This window comes from Patagioenas fasciata, chromosome 21, assembly GCF_037038585.1.
Source record: "Patagioenas fasciata isolate bPatFas1 chromosome 21, bPatFas1.hap1, whole genome shotgun sequence".
Lineage (NCBI taxonomy): Eukaryota > Metazoa > Chordata > Aves > Columbiformes > Columbidae > Patagioenas > Patagioenas fasciata.
The window spans coordinates 418,810-434,500 of NC_092540.1; the positions used below are offsets into that span (position 1 = coordinate 418,810).

A 15,691-nucleotide genomic window follows, 5' to 3' on the forward strand; every position below is an offset into this window, starting at 1 on the left:
AGAAGGGAGCCAGTGTGTCCTCTGACAGGACCAGAAACCTCTCAGCTCTCCAGCAACTGAAAGCGAACACTATGGGTTAGTTTCAGAAGCCCAGTATGAAAGCAGGAGACCGCTTCCTCGGTGCTGAGTGGTTCTCACATCTATATATCTCTAGATAAACATATATACCCCGCTCATTCAACCACTAACTCGGAACCGGGGGTATCACTTTAGGCACTGCCCTTCCTGTCCCATTAGCAAGCAGGAATTCACAACCATTGCTACTCATTTGGGAAGGGCCAGGAGCCGTCTGGAGAGCGCATCTCCACCCGAGGGAAGCGATTCCACGGCATACAGGAAAACAGGCAGACCTGCTCATTCACTTTAGTGTGCGAAGGTCCCTGGTGGATGAGGAGCCTCACGATGTCCGCGTCGCCCTTCCACGCCGCCAGGTGCAGGGGGTAGCAGCCTTTGCAGTCTGCCACGTTGGTCAGCGCGTCGTTCCTCAGCAGCACCTCCACCACATCCCTGCAAGAGAAGGAAACTCGAGCCCATCAGGCATTCGGCCCCTGTTCCACAGCCCACATTCTGCAGTAAGTACTCTACAAAAGTTCATCTGAACAGGTGATTTTAAATGTTCCTATTACACGCTGCCCAAGAAAAGAGAATGCAATGCTGTTGAGGTGAGCTCTGGAAAGATCTGTGTTACCTTCCCGCTAACGGAGCCAGCGGGGACCGAGGCCATCCCCGAGCCGCTCCGGTCACAGGTGAACTGCACCAGCACAATGCAGATGAAAAAGGATTTTAACTCAGTTTCTCAATATCTTAAGTAGCAATGAACACAGGAGATTTATCACACTCAAGACTGGAGTTACTTGAAAACATAGTAATGCACAAAAGCACACTTTCAGTGGTGCAGGCACAGCAACACGTGGGACAGCAGACAGACTGCACAGGACTGTTACTGGAGAAGCACCCTGGACGTGTCGCTCTATCCTATCCAATCTTATCAATAAGAGGCTGGTTGAAAACCCAGTGTTTTGCCAGATTTGTGATGTGTGGCCACAGTGCAGCAGGCAGCGCCTCTACGGCTTCGCTGCGCCCGTGTCCTTCAGCGCTTGTCCTGAAGATGGTGTCGTGCTGCACTACCGCCGCCTTGGGGTGTGCGGTGACCGAACCGCCCAGAAGCCGCAGCTCTACGGCACTCGGCGTCCCTCTGACCGGCGCGGTACGATCACTCACTTATGCCCGTTCAGAGCAGCGTGGTGCAGCGGGGTGTATCCAGTACTGTCAACGCAGTTCACATTGGGCCCTCTCCAGATGCTGCAAGACAGAAAACGGACAGGGAACACTTAGCATACAGCGAAGGGACAGACAGGCGCAGGACGAGCTCGGGCTCTCACACCAGGCTGGTTACTGCACACCGAGGTTAGAGCGTGACACAGGGACGAGAGCACGGCGCCGCGGGAGCGGGTTAGTGTCGGCACACGGCGGCAGGCTCGCCTCCACACCCTCGGCTCCATGGCCCAGCTCCTGCGCTCTCCTGCTCCACGCGTCTTTCAAACACACACGTGCTTGCCAAAAGCAGCTCCAGAGGAACACGTGTCCATAAAGTTAACCACAAGGGACAGTAAACCACCAACGAGGTGGTCCCCGAGCACTTCCGAGAGTATTGCGAACTTCCCTCCCTTGTTCACAAGTACAACGCCAAGGATTTAAGGATTAACCCCATAGAGGATTAATCTTCCCCCAGTGCTGCAAGGTGTCCTACTTAAAACAGAGCGAGTGCGTGTGGAAGAGCCGGTGCTGCTCCGGAGCTCGGTGTCCGCCGCCACCCCCAGAGCGGCAGAACCCACATCAGTACGTTCTACCCGTGAAACCACTCTGTCCTGTGCGCGGTCCTCTCCGTCACTCTCATCATTCCCTGCACGCTGCCTTGTGTTAATACTTTCAAGAGTTTATTACAAGCCTGGACAATCATGCTCCTGCTAACACACTGCATTTTCCTGCATTGTTTTCTTTTACTAGGGGATGAACTTAACAGCGCCCTCCAATTCCCAATTTAATTGGTTTAAAATAAAGTCAACCACTGCTCGCTATGAAGTTGGACTTTCCTGGTCACTGCATTTCCTCCCCAGCACGTAATCGCCACGACTCACTGTCCGATACGGGGGCAGCCCAGGCAGTAACCAGGTTTCCTACAATAACAGTCACTACTGGAGAGCTCCTAGCCAGGAAAAGCTCTAGACCAGTGTATAACGCAGCAGGAAAGGCACCAAACCAACAGGAGTCTCATGCAGACCAAGCAGGAGTCCCGAGGGAAGGGGCAGCACGATGCAGGCGGACGCTGGAATGGAATGGAACGGAACGGAACGGAACGGAAGCCCATGCACGGGCTGCTCACCTGCCCAGAGCCCAGTGGCCTGACAGACTGGACCGAGCTCAGAGAGCTCCAGGGCGCACACGTGAAAAACCAGCAGCACGTAATAGAAATGTTTCTTTCAGCTGAAGTCACAAGGTGAGGACAGGAAGGTGACTTCGCAGGAAGGTCCGTGGTGCGGCGGGCACAGCCCCGGTCACCCAGTGAGCCCCGGGCAGGAGCGGGGACGGGAGCCAGGGCGCGTCCCCGCCAGCCCTGCAGAGAACACGCACACCCCCACCAGCCGCCTCCGACCGGCTGCTCGACGCTTCACAACGAAACACGCGCCCCGTCCCCGGGACAACAGGCACAGCACCAGCACTGCCCGTGTATCCACGCACCCCATCCTGAGGACAACAGGCACAGCACCAGCACTGCCCGTGTATCCACGCACCCCATCCTGAGGACAACAGGCACAGCTCCAGCACTGCCCGTGTATCCACGCACCCCATCCTGAGGACAACAGGCACAGCACCAGCGCTGCCCGTGTATCCACGCACCCCATCCTGAGGACAACAGGCACAGCACCAGCACTGCCCGTGTATCCACGCACCCCATCCTGAGGACAACAGGCACAGCACCAGCGCTGCCCGTGTATCCACGCACCCCATCCTGAGGACAACAGGCACAGCACCAGCGCTGCCCGTGTATCCACGCACCCCATCCTGAGGACAACAGGCACAGCACCAGCACTGCCCGTGTATCCACGCACCCCATCCTGAGGACAACAGGCACAGCACCAGCGCTGCCCGTGTATCCACGCACCCCATCCTGAGGACAACAGGCACAGCACCAGCGCTGCCCGTGTATCCACGCACCCCATCCTGAGGACAACAGGCACAGCACCAGCGCTGCCCGTGTATCCACGCACCCCATCCTGAGGACAACAGGCACAGCTCCAGCACTGCTCCGGCTTCGGGGTGCGCGAGTGACTCGGCCCAAGGTCTTGAGGGAAGTCGAAGCAGCTGAGAACTGGTCCCAGTTGTCTGGAGCCACAGTTCTAGGCCTCAGAGACACTGTCACAGGGCACTCGAGGCCGGAGGCAGATGACACCCAGTCCCTGGCCCAGAGGACATCACAAGTCAATGTTCACATCTTGGCTATTAATATCCGTACAACTGCAAGATTCCTGCAACACGAACATGACCTTCTTTCGGTATTTCCTGCTTACAGACTGGGAACACAAACAACTCCAGCGCTTCGTGCAGGATTCGGGGCTCAGAAAGTGCGGTGATGCTGCCCATCGGGCCATGGGAAGGGGCTGGAGCGGTGGGCCCGCGGTGGAGCTGCGGCCCCTTCCCGCCGGCCTCCGCCGCCGGATAACGCGACTGCCCTGTCGAAAACACCCTGCCGGGGCAAGGCCGGAGGGGATTACAGCAGAGTGTCCCCGGCTCCCAGCACCGCGGCCCCGGCCCCTCGAGCAGGCTGCGGGAAGCGCGGTGCAGCGCCCGCGCAGGCTGCGGCGGTCGGTGGGGCTGCAGAGGGAGCCAAAGGGGGGATCTCTGGCTTCCACGCTCAGCTTCTTTGTCCACATTTTTCTTTGCTACAAAAAAAAGCAGCCAGTTGGGATGATGCTCCCACCCAGAACTCCGGGGCTGCCCTCCTTCTCTACTCTTGTCTGCACTATCGTCCTCTTACGCTTTTCACACCCTCCTCTTCTCTTGGCTCGGGGGACGCAGCAGCTCCGAACGGATTGCTGACGGCTCCGGCCCTGTTGCCCAACACCCGCAGACGGTTCGGCCAGCGCGAGGTTGACAGCGCGCTGTGCAAAAACCACTGTTTCAACCACAGAGCAACACCAGGCAGCACCTGATCCTCTAACGGCCAAACCGCCCCTTCTCCTGACGCACAGAGCGGAACCGCTCGCTCCGCAGACACGGGAGCGGCCGAGAGCGGCGGTGGGACCGCGCCGGAGCCCAGAGCGGCCGCAGGACCCACGCCGGAGCCCAGAGCGGTCGCGGCTCTGAGGAGCAGGCCAGGAGCTGCCCCAGGCTGAGGGTGGGCTCATCTGTCCCTCTCCAAACTATGGCTGGCTCCTGCTCCTCAGCTCCTGCTCCTCACCCAGGAGGCTGCTGTGGGTTGGTGCAAGAACTACCACAACCACACGTTTAACCTCCGGGCTCACACCATAAAGGAACAAGACAGGCTTGGCATCGCTTATAGAAAAGCATCCATCCAAGAGGGCAGCCCTGCCCTGGCAGATGGCTCCTGGCAGTGGAAATGCTTTTCTTTACATTTGATGTACGGGGGTGGCAGTGGGCCCTGTCACCTGCATTGTGCGAGGGAGACAGAAAGGCTGGGTCGCGCGTGCACGTCACGCTACATCAAAGAATCCCTGCGAGCAGGAGGCAAAATAAATAGCTGCAGGAGAGGAAAAAATACAGGTCTGGTCTGAGTGCATATGCTGCCCTTTATTCTTAAAAGCATCCCAGCCACTGGCTGTGCAATCTGCTCCCATTACCGGAGCGTTTCCAGCTGATTACACGCAGCGGAGCAGAGCTCACACACGGCACGGGCTCCACGCCGGCTCCAGGGCTGGATGCGAACAAAGCTCTTCTGGACGAAGCACAAAAACTGTCAGTGGAGACGGGAAAGCTGAGCAGCGTCTCCAGGGCACGGGGGCCTGGAGCTCTGGCTTGTGCTGGGGTGAGGAGCAGACCCGGCCGGGGCAGCGCTCGGCAGGGACGGGAAACATCAAAATGGCACCAGCCACAGGGCCCCACGTTTTCAGCTCCCAACCAGCGCCGTGTCACGCTGGCACTCAGCCGAAGTGGAGACGACACTCAGAAGAGATGAGGAGATTTGGGAAGGAAGGAGAAGGGAAAATGCTCACAGGAGCAGTTTTAAAAAGAGAGCTTGCACTTCTCCCCCAAGGCACGCGGTGCGGGGAGCCGTGTCCGCCGGCGCCTGAGCAGCGGTGCTCGCAGACCAGAGCACCCACGTCTGCCGGGAGCAACCGGCAGCGCCCGGCACGCACACGCGGGACCTCACACAGAGCACCCACGCTGAAAAAGCTGCCCTGGTCCTTCTACGTGGGGAATCTGACCTCTAAAAGAGGCCAGAAATTGGACAACCAAATGCTGACAAACCTCCTAATGAGCTTTACTAAATACCAATTCTGCAGTGAACTCTCTCTTTGGCATCTGACTGGATGGGGGTTTGAGGAATAGAGCAAAAGGAAGCAAAACATTCCTGCAGAAATGCAATAAACTGAGCAGCATTATGAAAGTCACCTAAACCAGCCTGGAGCTGGCAATATCGCAGAGCAGCAAACCGGGACGAGCAGCACTGCCAAGGCAAGCACTCCGTACCCTGCTCCCACCGTGCTGGAGGAGGCGCAGCGAAGTGAAGAAAACGCAATACTTTCAAAAACAGATGATTAGACACAGAGCAAAGGAGCAGGACACACTAGAGGCGCAGGCTCCGGCGTGCCGAAGCACGGCTCCTCAGAACGGCGCGAGGTGCTCCCTGCGTCCCCACCCAGCACCCGCGGAGCAGCCGCTGGGCACCGGTCAGAACAGCCCGGGAGCTGCAGCTGCCAACCCTGCGCTTTGCCCTTCGTGAGATGATTTAACGAGCTGCAGAATCCCCCGAGACGCGACGATCAGCTCACAGAAACAGAGCATCGTGTCTTGAACTGTACGTGTCCATCTGCGCTGCTCCCTTTGACACACAAAAGGTCCGAGTCTGGAGTAAAAACTGTTGCCAAAAGGAACTTGTGCAAAATAAGTTCTGGCAGAGTGCGTTCCACTCCCGCCGCCCGTCCTTCCCCGTACGGGGAAACGGATGCACCAGCCAGGTGTTTCGGGATGGCAGGAGACGCGTGGCCCTCTGCTAACTGCCCAGTCTGCAAACCAGCTACGTGGTCACCGTCACATAAAACCAACAGAATCAGAACAAGCCCAAGTTCCTGTTTTTCTCCAGCACCCACAGGGACCTGATCCAACACCATCTCGGTGGGAATGTGGGATTTCTAGCAGGGAACCTCGCACCTAGAAGTGTATAGGAAAGGTGGTGCTCTATTTAAACACGACCTCCTCCTCCTCCTGGTTAAGCGTCAGAGACGCTCTGCACAGGGAAAACAAATCGCCCCCGTGTTTCCCCGTGTCCGTGTGAGCGGACGCTGAGCCCGCGCTGCCCCGCAGCCCCAGCACTGCAGCCCAATGGCGCTCGGGGCCACCCGGAGCTGATGAGACAGGTAAACAGAGCAGGGACTCAGAGCTTGAACCACCCCTCCCCTACATCAATTAAAAAGCAAATGCAATTATTTTGTACCAATAAGTGCATCTGGAGTGCACTTTTGCCTTAGGGAGACTGGAAAAAAATGAGACTGGCTCACACAACATCCCATTTCCCTGGTGACATTGCCAAGATCAGTGACATGAGGGCTTTGAATTTCTGCTGGCGTGGAAGCGCTCAATTGTTCCGGCAGACGGGAGGGGGCACGCGCAGAGGGACCCGCGTCGCCCGCCCCGGCACGGAGAGACGAGTGTGGAGAAACGCTGAGCTGACCCAAAAGGAAACTGGTCGCTCTGGAACTGAAGAGCGAATGCACCGGGACGGGAGACGAGGCCCTCGAGGAAGGGAACGCGGGAGTACAGAATTAAGAGCCAGGACAAAGCTCCAGCACTAGGAGCGGGCTTTGCCCTTCAACACAACCCATGCTGGCAGGCAAGCGTTTCACGCACAGGACCCATCTCAGCACTCACCACAGCCCGGGCTCCGGCTCCATCTGAACTCCCTGAAGGCTGAAGAAAGACATGGCCGAGCAAGAAATCAACTGGCACCAACGCGGGACACAACAAGTCGACTACATAGCACTGCACTGACTCCAGATGAGATTCCCTCTTGATGAGCTTCTCCACTGGATGCCCAGAGAGCAAGTACAGGGAAACGAGAGAGCAGAGACCCCAAGGGTAAGAGGGCACACAGAAAAGTGACCCTGCGGACCCCGGGGCGGGAGCAGCAGGGACACTCGGGCGGCCGCGGGCACGAGCTCCGCGCGGTCCTGCGGGGCCAGGCAGGGGAGCACCCTTGGGCTCTCGTTTCCAGGATGCACGGCTGCAGAGCAGAAAAACCCAAGCCCACAGGACACACAGTCCCTCAGTCAAGTCACCTGATGGACTTCGCAATCCTTACAACAGAACCGAGACCAGGAGGCAAAGCACTGAAGTCTCCAGATTTCAAGGCTTCATCATAATCCTGTTCCTGCTTCCCACAAACCCCGTGCTGGTTCCTGAGCGGGGAGCAGGGGTCCGGGAGCCCTCCCGCACTGCTGCACGGGCAGCCCCAAACTGACCCCGCACGGGTCGCTTCAATCGGGCTGCAGTTTAAAACCACGCAACCTACTTGGTGATGCCAAACTTGAACGGAGTTTTCACAGTGTCTTAATTGGGATGAGGGAGAAGTCATTTCACCTGATTTCCAACCCACCTCAATATTAGATTTGAAAAACCACCTATGACATCTTCAGCCTTGTCTGGCCTAAGAGGCTGAAAACCAGCAGGCACCAGGATTAGATATAAATCTAATGAGATAATGTATTTACATCATATTTATGGCACTCACTTTTAGACGGGGTCGTGTTCTCGCGTCCTTAGCGTGCAGCACTACAGACGCCTCCTTTTGGCTGGAAAAGGCTTGAGGTTTATTTTTTAAATCTAATTTCCCTTTAAAAGAAACCATGTATTTAAGTAACAAGGGAAGAGTGCTAATATAATCCGGGTTTACCAAATCTAAACGAGATGCGCTCAAGCATCCAGCTCCAGCTCCAGTTTGAGTTAAAGAACAGTTAGCTCAGAAATCCAGCCCGATTTCTCACAAGCCGCCTCCTCATCCTCCAACAGGGATTCCCTGACAGACCCTGAACACTTCCCAAGCAAACCACGGTGATTCACCGAAGGTCATTTGAAACCCAGGTTTACAAAGGTGCACTGGCCACGACGAGCACCCAGGGACCCGGCGCAGCAAAGCGCCGCCCGAGCTCCGCCGCGCAGCCCGGGGGCGGCAGGCGGCTCCAGCACCGTCCTCCGGGAAACAGGGACAGCACAGAAAGGGCACATTCACACACCCCAGCACCACGTCTTTCCAAACACAGCTCACACCTTCCTGCCCTCCGCCTTTAATTAAGCGCCTCACCCCTTCATCAGTCTATTGAAGATCTTTCTTTGCTGACAGCTGCAGTCCCAGGCGGACTAACATTCCAATGGATGTTTTCCTCCCTTCTGCAGAGAGCAGCTGTATTAGCTTCTCCAGGCTGTTGCTATAGAAACAAATCAATCCTCAACAGTTTCATTTTTACCAGTTTCTGTGAAATAGGATTTACCTCATTTCCATGACTAAGCTGTACTCTAGAGTGAGCTCTTTGGGACAGCGACAGTGACATCTCAGCATCGGCCAGGACCTCGTACCTGGCGTCAATGACAAGGGGAACCAGCCATCGCCCGTATTTAAATGCACCTCCACATTTCACGAGGACACTTCACCTTGAAACGATGCCCATAGACGGAGTGTTCCAGAGATGCAGCCGTACTCGCGGAGTGAAAAAGAGCAGAGGGTGGACGGGACAGACGGACCGAGCAGGGACGTGCTGGGAAAGCTCAGCAGAGCACTGCCCCAGGTCCAGCGCCCCCCACGGGCAGAGGGACGGTCCCGAGTCCCCGCAGGGTGAACGCGCTGGGTGCCAGCGCAGGGCTGCCCGAGTGGGGGCACCGACACGTCCCTGCCCCACCGAGCCGCCGGTGTCCTCTGAACGGATCGACCAACTCTGTACCGCACCTTTCCTTACGGCTTTCATGTCCTGCTTGCTCTCCTCCAATCTCACTAAAACAACACATTACATTAAAAAAACACTGGATGAACACTGTTTCTTGGCTCAGCTGCTCCTAACATCTCAAACGCTGTTTCATACATTCATCTTTAGTAAGCTCAGCTCTCTGCCAAGAGCCGTCACAAGCCAGAGCAGCGCGGGACCCGTCCCCCGCTGAGCGGTTCCATGGCCACAAGCACGGCTGGTGGGGCAGCGCGTACACAGACGCCCGGTGCTGCACCGCAGCAGGACGAGCGCTCCGAGCACCAGAGCGGGGGACCCCGCTGCCCCAGCCACCCCCAGGCTCTGCTGCGGCCCTGAACCGGACCTGCGCACTGCGCGGCCCCGCAGAACAAACCGCTGTTGGAGCAGCAGCCGGAGCGACTCCAGCACAGCCACACAACCTGAGCAGCGCGACGAATCAGGGAAGGACGAGACCAGCGCTCACTGCTGGACAAGAGCAGCTGTGACCTTCACATCTCACCACTAAACACCAAAAGCCATTTGTGACACACTCCGCGTGCAGCTGAACTGTGCGCAGCTCCTGCCTCCAGAACACAGAACACGCGGGATTCAGACCTGCAGCGACGTTTCTTCAGCTTGGGGATCGCAGACAAAGTCAGGGGAAGGTGGTGATGGAAACGTGGGTATCTCGTTGCTCAAACATCCCCTGTTTGTTGACACTCTCAGCTGTGGTTCTGGCCCTGTGATTCCTACACACAGCTCACTGGCAGGATAGGAAATTGGTCACAGGGATCAAAAGCCATCAGGGAATGTCACAAACGTCCCTCAGTCCACGCAAGTCCCACAGCACCCAGCCCGAGGCGAACGCCGGGAACTCCCCTGCGCCGGCTCCAGCGCCAGTAAAGCCAGCCCTGAAGTCTCTGAGATGAAAATGTCGAGACTGTACCCCAGACACAACCTCAATCACAGAACCATGCTGACCCAAGCAAGCAACTAAAATGTTCCGAAGCTGAATTAGAAGATCACACAGATGCAACACGCTTCAGAGTCGCTGCCAATAATTGCAGCCTTCGTGAATTATTTAAAAAGTGCTTAGAAAACAATTCAGAGGGGAGCGGGTGCACACCTAGCGCCTGTGGCACAGCACCCACGTGCGAGCAGCTCATCAGAGCGATGGCGCGGCTGCGGGAAGGGGCGTGGAGGAGGCGCGGGTTACAAGTGGGCGAGACGTTATTGATCCCAGCACAGGGGCAGCGAAAGGCCCGGCTGCGATCCCCAGCCCAGCCCGTCCGCGTGAACCGGGCCGCGGCAGCACCAACGGGCCACGTCTCCAAACCCGGCCGCACGGGAGCAAATATGAAACACTATTTCTTTTTTTTTAATAGAAATAATTTTTCTGACTCCCAAGCACATCTGGACGGTCTGAAGCTGCTTTAAGTGTTCAGCCACGACACCGTGTCGTCTCCTAACCCAGCGGCTGCTGCACACCGGCGGAACACTTGCTGTGCGGCAGCAACGACCCCTTGGCACGGCGGCGGTGCCGTCCTAATGCACGGCAGCAGCGCGTCCTCCGCGCCCCACCGCAGATCGCACCCCCGGGGCTCACAGAGCCTCAGTTTCCCCTCTGCTCAACAAAGACCCCGTCTTTTCACGTCACCAGATGAAAATAAAAAGCTTTTTCTGCAGATTTGGCTGTAACACAATTCATCCCTTACTGCTACCGGCAAAACGTACTGAATGCACATTGATATTTCAGGCCGCCGATTTTGTTTTTTCCTGTCTTTAGCTTCCCAGTGAAGCAGTAAAAGAAGTACTGAAATTCTGCAGCCTCTGTGCAGGAGTGCCCCTAAAATCCAAAAAACGTCAAGGATTCACCAACATTTGCAATTTCTGGACCTGCTCTTGCCGATCCGCACGAGGCAGCGCCCAGGTGAACCGCGCTTCCGTCTGCGGTCCAGCGCCGCTCGCCCCCGGGTGCAGCAGGAAGTGCAAAAGCCAAGACCCTGACAAAGTTCACATTCAAACTGCAGCGAGCACAGCGGGCAGGTACGTGTGTGCGATAAACCAACACGCTCAGGAAACAACAAAAACAAGATATAAGAGTAAGATTAAAGACAAAGCCCTTCAGCTTTAAGGTTATTCTGAGGTGGTTGTTGACCGGTTGCTCACCCGGGGACGCTGCAGCGGCAGAGGCGGGGGGACCCTGCACAGACTCTGCTGTCACCTCCGCCCTCCCGCAGCACCGTGTCCCTTTAATTTGCCCATTTTCCACTTTCCTTGAAGTGTCAGACAGACACAGTTTCATGTTCCCTGTCTCCAAAGCCTTGAAGTCATTTCTACAGGCGTGCAGAAGGCAAAGCGCGGTTAATTAACCACCGCTCCTGCTCGGAGCCCTCCCTGCCCCGGGGACCGCGCAGCGAGAGCAGCCGAGCAGACACTGCGCGTTGACAACGCAGACAGGAGAGCGGCTGGGAACGTCCCGTCCCCGCTCGGACACGCACGCCACTGTGAAACCTGGGTCTGGGTTTGGTTGAAACTCAGTCCCAAAATCCAGCGTTTTGCTGTGGCACTAAGGGGACGTGAAGGAGCGTTTGCTCCGGCAATAAAGTGTCCGGCAGAGCCCGCACATCTCAGGGCCATCTCGCAGCCGCCCGGGACGCTGAGCGGTCACTTCCATTGGGCCCACAGTGCAGAAAACAACAGTTTCGAGCAGCTCGTCCCAGCTGCTCCCCAAACAATCCTCAGGTTCTCCTCACAGGGAATTCAGCAGCTGTTCCTCATAAAAACCTCATCACCACAGAACAAGCACAAGTCTGCTCACCTGGAGTCATCGAACCCAAAGCAAAAGCCAAACAGGCTGACCGAACACCAGAGACAACCAGAAAGCTTCCAAGCTGTTGAAACTCTGTTTTGGTACCCAAGGTGCACCGTTCCCCAGCAGCGCAGCCCCGGAGCCGCGCGGTGCACGCACAGCCCTGCGGACCAGGGGCGCTGCTGCGCGTGGCACACGGGTAACGCAGCGCCGGGACGACTCCCGGCAGGCTCAGAAAGCCAAGACGCTTGCAGAATGAGACCTGCGATCGTAAACATGCAAAAAGCCCGACTGTAACTCAGCAGCAGGGAGGAAGGTTCAGGGACCGGGAGGTTTGGTGGGAGAAAGGGGTGGTTATAGCATCAACCGACAGACACTTAGGACAGGCAAGTTAACGAGCACACAGCTACAAACGACAGCTGAGACAGTCACCATTCTTCAGATCCGCATCCACACACCAAACGGGTTTACACGTGAAAAACCACACTGGCAGACAGCCGGCCTGCTCCACACCGGCTGGACCGCCGGCCAGCGCCTTACCGGGGAAAAGGGTCGGCGTCGTCACCAGGCGCTGCCGGCGAGTGCGACGGAGCTGTTAGAACAAGAGGCTGATAACACTCACCGTGTGTATTTAACTCACTGACCCTCTCCACTTTATCTAAACACCCTGTGACTACATCCATCCGCTAACGCAGACAAGCCTGAAGTGGGCAGAGCAATTTCTCACTCAAAACAAGGACTCAGAGTGTTTAATATTTTAAAAGAGGAGAGAAATTTGGACCAGAGCAGATTTACATTTCAGAGGAGCCAACGCGGGCGCTGGGAGAACACAAACTCTCCGTGTCAGCGGGTCTCTGCCGCTCAGCTCAACACGCGGAGTTTGATAAGGTTACGTGGAAGGAAAAATGGATCAAATTTGGTCACAAAAGGGCAAATTGCCTCTTTCCAAACAGTCAGGCCACACAGTGACAGTGTCACTGAGCACCGGGCTCTAATCTCCTCCCCCTGCCCCGGTGTAAAGCAGTTGCTCCAGGAACAGGAACAGCACCATTTCCAGCAGAGAACGGCAAGAAGATGCTGGTGCCGCCACAGCACAGGCGCCCCCAGCCCCACCCGCACCGCTGCGAGAACCGCAGCACAGAGCGCCCGAGGAGGGGAGTGTGCGGGGCAGGGAGCGCACCCCGGCCCGGCCCCGCACCCGGGGAATCCACCCGGCAGCGGGCGGGCACCCACACCCGTCCCGGCTGGGGGCAGCTCCCTGTCAGCACCCGGACCCGGACCCTCCGGACACACCGCACCGCCCCAGTCGCACCAGCCCGCCGCTGCCCAGCACAGCCAGCGGCACCACAGCCCGCGCGGACCGGCCTCCCCCACCCGACCCCGAGCCCCGCGAACCTCCCGCACCCGCAGCCGTCCCACGCACACGCTCCGCGCCGAGCCGAGCCCAGCCGGGCCGTGCGGCTGCCCCCGCCCCACAGCACCGCCGGCCCCCAGCCCACAGAGCCCGCACCTCCGGCCTCCTCCACCCCGGCCCCACCGACACGACCCCGCAGCTCCAGATTCCCCGCCCGCCGCCCAGCCCAGCACCCCCAGCCGCCCCCTCCCCACCCCCTCCTTCCCGCCTCCGCAGCCCCTCAGGCCGCGCTCACCTGAGCAGACTGGACAGCGGGTGCCCCACACCGCCGCTCCCGCCGCCGCCGCTGCCCCCGGAGCCGCTGCCGCCGCCTCCTCCGCCTCCCACCCCGGAGCCGCCGAAGCCGGAGCTGAGGCGCTTCCCCGACAGCAGCTTCTCAACGGCGGGCAGGTTCCCGGTGCGCGCGGCCTCCAGCAGCTCCTGCTCCTTCCCCATGGCCCGGACCGGCCGCCGCCGCCTCCCGCCGCGCCACGCCCCCCGAGCGCCCTTCCGGGGCGGGGCCTGAGCGGGGCGGGGCCTGCGCGGGGCGGGCCGCGAGGGGGGGCGGGGCCTGCAAGGGCGCGGACCGTGCTGGGGCGGAGCCTGCGGAAGGCGGAGTCCGAGATGTGGGCGGGGCCTTTGGGAGGCGGAGTCCGCGCTGGGGGCGGGGCCTGTTGGGGTGGGCGGGGCCAGAGGCCCTTCGCGGCAGCCGTACGACGTCATCAGAAAGCGCCGTCGCTGCCGGCGCCATGGCGGCTCCTGGCGAGGCGGCGCGGGACGAGCTCGGGGCCGCCGAGCAGGAGGCGCCGCCCGCGGGGGACGGAGCGGAGGAGGCGGCGGCCGCGGGGGAGCCCGGCGAGGGGGAGGCGGGAGAGGCCGGCGGGGGCGGCGAGGTCAAGGCGGAGGCTGCGGACGGGGAGGTGAGGCCGGGCCGGGCCGCGGGGGAGCGGGGCCGGGCCGCGGGTCCGAGCGCTGCGCTGTCCGCAGGGCCGCGGCGCCGAGGCGGAGGCGGCGGACGGGGAGGAGCCCGCGCTGCAGCCGTGCGCGGCCAAGAAGGTGAAGCTGGAGCTGAAGGAGCGGAAGGAGAAGAAGCAGAAGGTGGACGAGGACGAGATCCAGAAGATGCAGTGAGTGCCGCGCCGTGCCCCGGGGTCCCTGGCCGGGCGTTAACGGGTTTGTCGGGGTAACGGCGTCCGCGGGTCCTTCCCGGGCCGTCACAGCCGGCAGCCCCGTCCCCTCCCAGCCCGTCCCGCGGGGCCGGGGCAGCGCGGCTCTGCTGGGCGGCCCGGGAGCCTCGGGCTTTTCGTTTTTGTGTAAACCACGATTCTCCCCCCTCCAGAATCCTGGTCTCGTCCTTTTCCGAAGAGCAGCTGAACCGCTATGAGATGTATCGCCGCTCCGCCTTCCCCAAGGCTGCCATTAAACGGGTACGGGTGCGATGACGCTTTGCTCCGGAAGGAGCCCGAGCTCAGGCTGAGCCTTACTAAGCCTGGCAGGCTCAAACCGCTAAACACGAGTTGAAACGTTTCCCTGTCGCTGTGTGTCCTGTGCAGCTGATCCAGTCCATCACCGGCACCTCCGTCTCGCAGAACGTGGTTATCGCCATGTCCGGCATTTCCAAGGTCTTCGTGGGGGAGGTGGTGGAGGAGGGTGAGTGGCAAATGTGTTAAAAATTCAGACTATGGGCTAAATTCATGAGAGCAGAGCAGGACGTGGAACAAGCCTGGACCCCTCGTGGCTCCCGGCTGGGCCGTGCCCCCGAACTCACGCGACCTCTTTGGTTTTTGTTGTTCAGCGCTGGACGTGTGTGAGAAGTGGGGGGAGCTGCCCCCTCTGCAGCCCAAGCACATGCGAGAGGCCGTCAGGCGGCTCAAGTCCCGGGGACAGATCCCCAATTCCAAATACAAAAAGATCATCTTCCACTGAGCGGCCCAGGAGCAGCGAGAGGACGCAGGTTCGATGCAGGTTCACCGCAGCCTCGAGCGCCCGGCTCCGGAGCTGTGGGACTGAGGCTCCGTCTGGAGCTTTGTCCCTTCTGTGACCGCAGGGACGGCTCTGCTGTTGGAGCTTCTTGCTGTACGACCCACTGGGCTCCCACCTTCTGCTGGCACAGGTGCAGTGTCTCTGTGTACAGAACTGCCCTTTTTGTACATTAAACTCGTTATTGGATTGTCACTCTTGCTAGACAATACTCTTTGTGTAATGGCCTTTGTGTGATCGGAGCGGGGCAGCACAGCGCCGCCCTGCCGTACCAAAAACAGGACAAGGGGGAAGGTGAGTCGGCGGGAACGAGGGAAATAAACCGCAGGAGCCCGT

General features: G+C 59.1%; 2 protein-coding genes across 9 annotated transcripts in view; one reads left to right on the plus strand and one right to left on the minus strand.

Annotated features, from left to right (window-relative positions):
- Window positions 1–13,870, minus strand: part of ANKS1A (ankyrin repeat and sterile alpha motif domain containing 1A) — a 63,695-nt gene extending 49,825 nt beyond the window's left edge. For 4 of the 8 annotated variants that reach the window (XM_071817771.1, XM_065854526.2, XM_065854522.2 and 1 more), the window contains exons 1-3: window positions 13,632–13,870; window positions 1,222–1,302; window positions 351–507 (exon numbers count right to left, since the gene is read on the minus strand). In XM_071817771.1, coding sequence (XP_071673872.1) covers window positions 351–507; window positions 1,222–1,302; window positions 13,632–13,831 — 438 coding nt within the window. In that variant the 5' untranslated portion in view covers window positions 13,832–13,870. The remainder of the gene's footprint in view (window positions 1–350; window positions 508–1,221; window positions 1,303–13,631) is intronic. The other 4 variants (XM_065854534.2, XM_065854523.2, XM_065854525.2 and 1 more) reach the window with 2 other exon arrangements.
- A 232-nt stretch (window positions 13,871–14,102) lies between these two features.
- TAF11 (TATA-box binding protein associated factor 11) lies at window positions 14,103–15,550 on the plus strand. The gene is made up of 5 exons (XM_065854560.2): window positions 14,103–14,295; window positions 14,363–14,502; window positions 14,715–14,802; window positions 14,929–15,025; window positions 15,171–15,550. Exons 1-5 carry the CDS (start codon window positions 14,125–14,127, stop codon window positions 15,299–15,301), a joined length of 627 nt encoding a protein of 208 aa, XP_065710632.1. The 5' UTR covers window positions 14,103–14,124; the 3' UTR covers window positions 15,302–15,550.
- Window positions 15,551–15,691: the final 141 nt, after the last annotated feature.

What these genes read in the sequence shown, in the direction of transcription:
- TAF11 (XM_065854560.2), top strand. Translation starts at nt 14,125, where the DNA reads ATGGCGGCTCCTGGCGAGGCGGCGCGGGACGAGCTCGGGGCCGCCGAG. An exon ending in CGGAGGCTGCGGACGGGGAG is followed by an intron (nt 14,296 to 14,362) that starts GTGAGGCCGGGC and finishes CGCTGTCCGCAG; the next exon opens with GGCCGCGGCGCCGAGGCGGA. An exon ending in CCAAGGCTGCCATTAAACGG is followed by an intron (nt 14,803 to 14,928) that starts GTACGGGTGCGA and finishes TGTCCTGTGCAG; the next exon opens with CTGATCCAGTCCATCACCGG.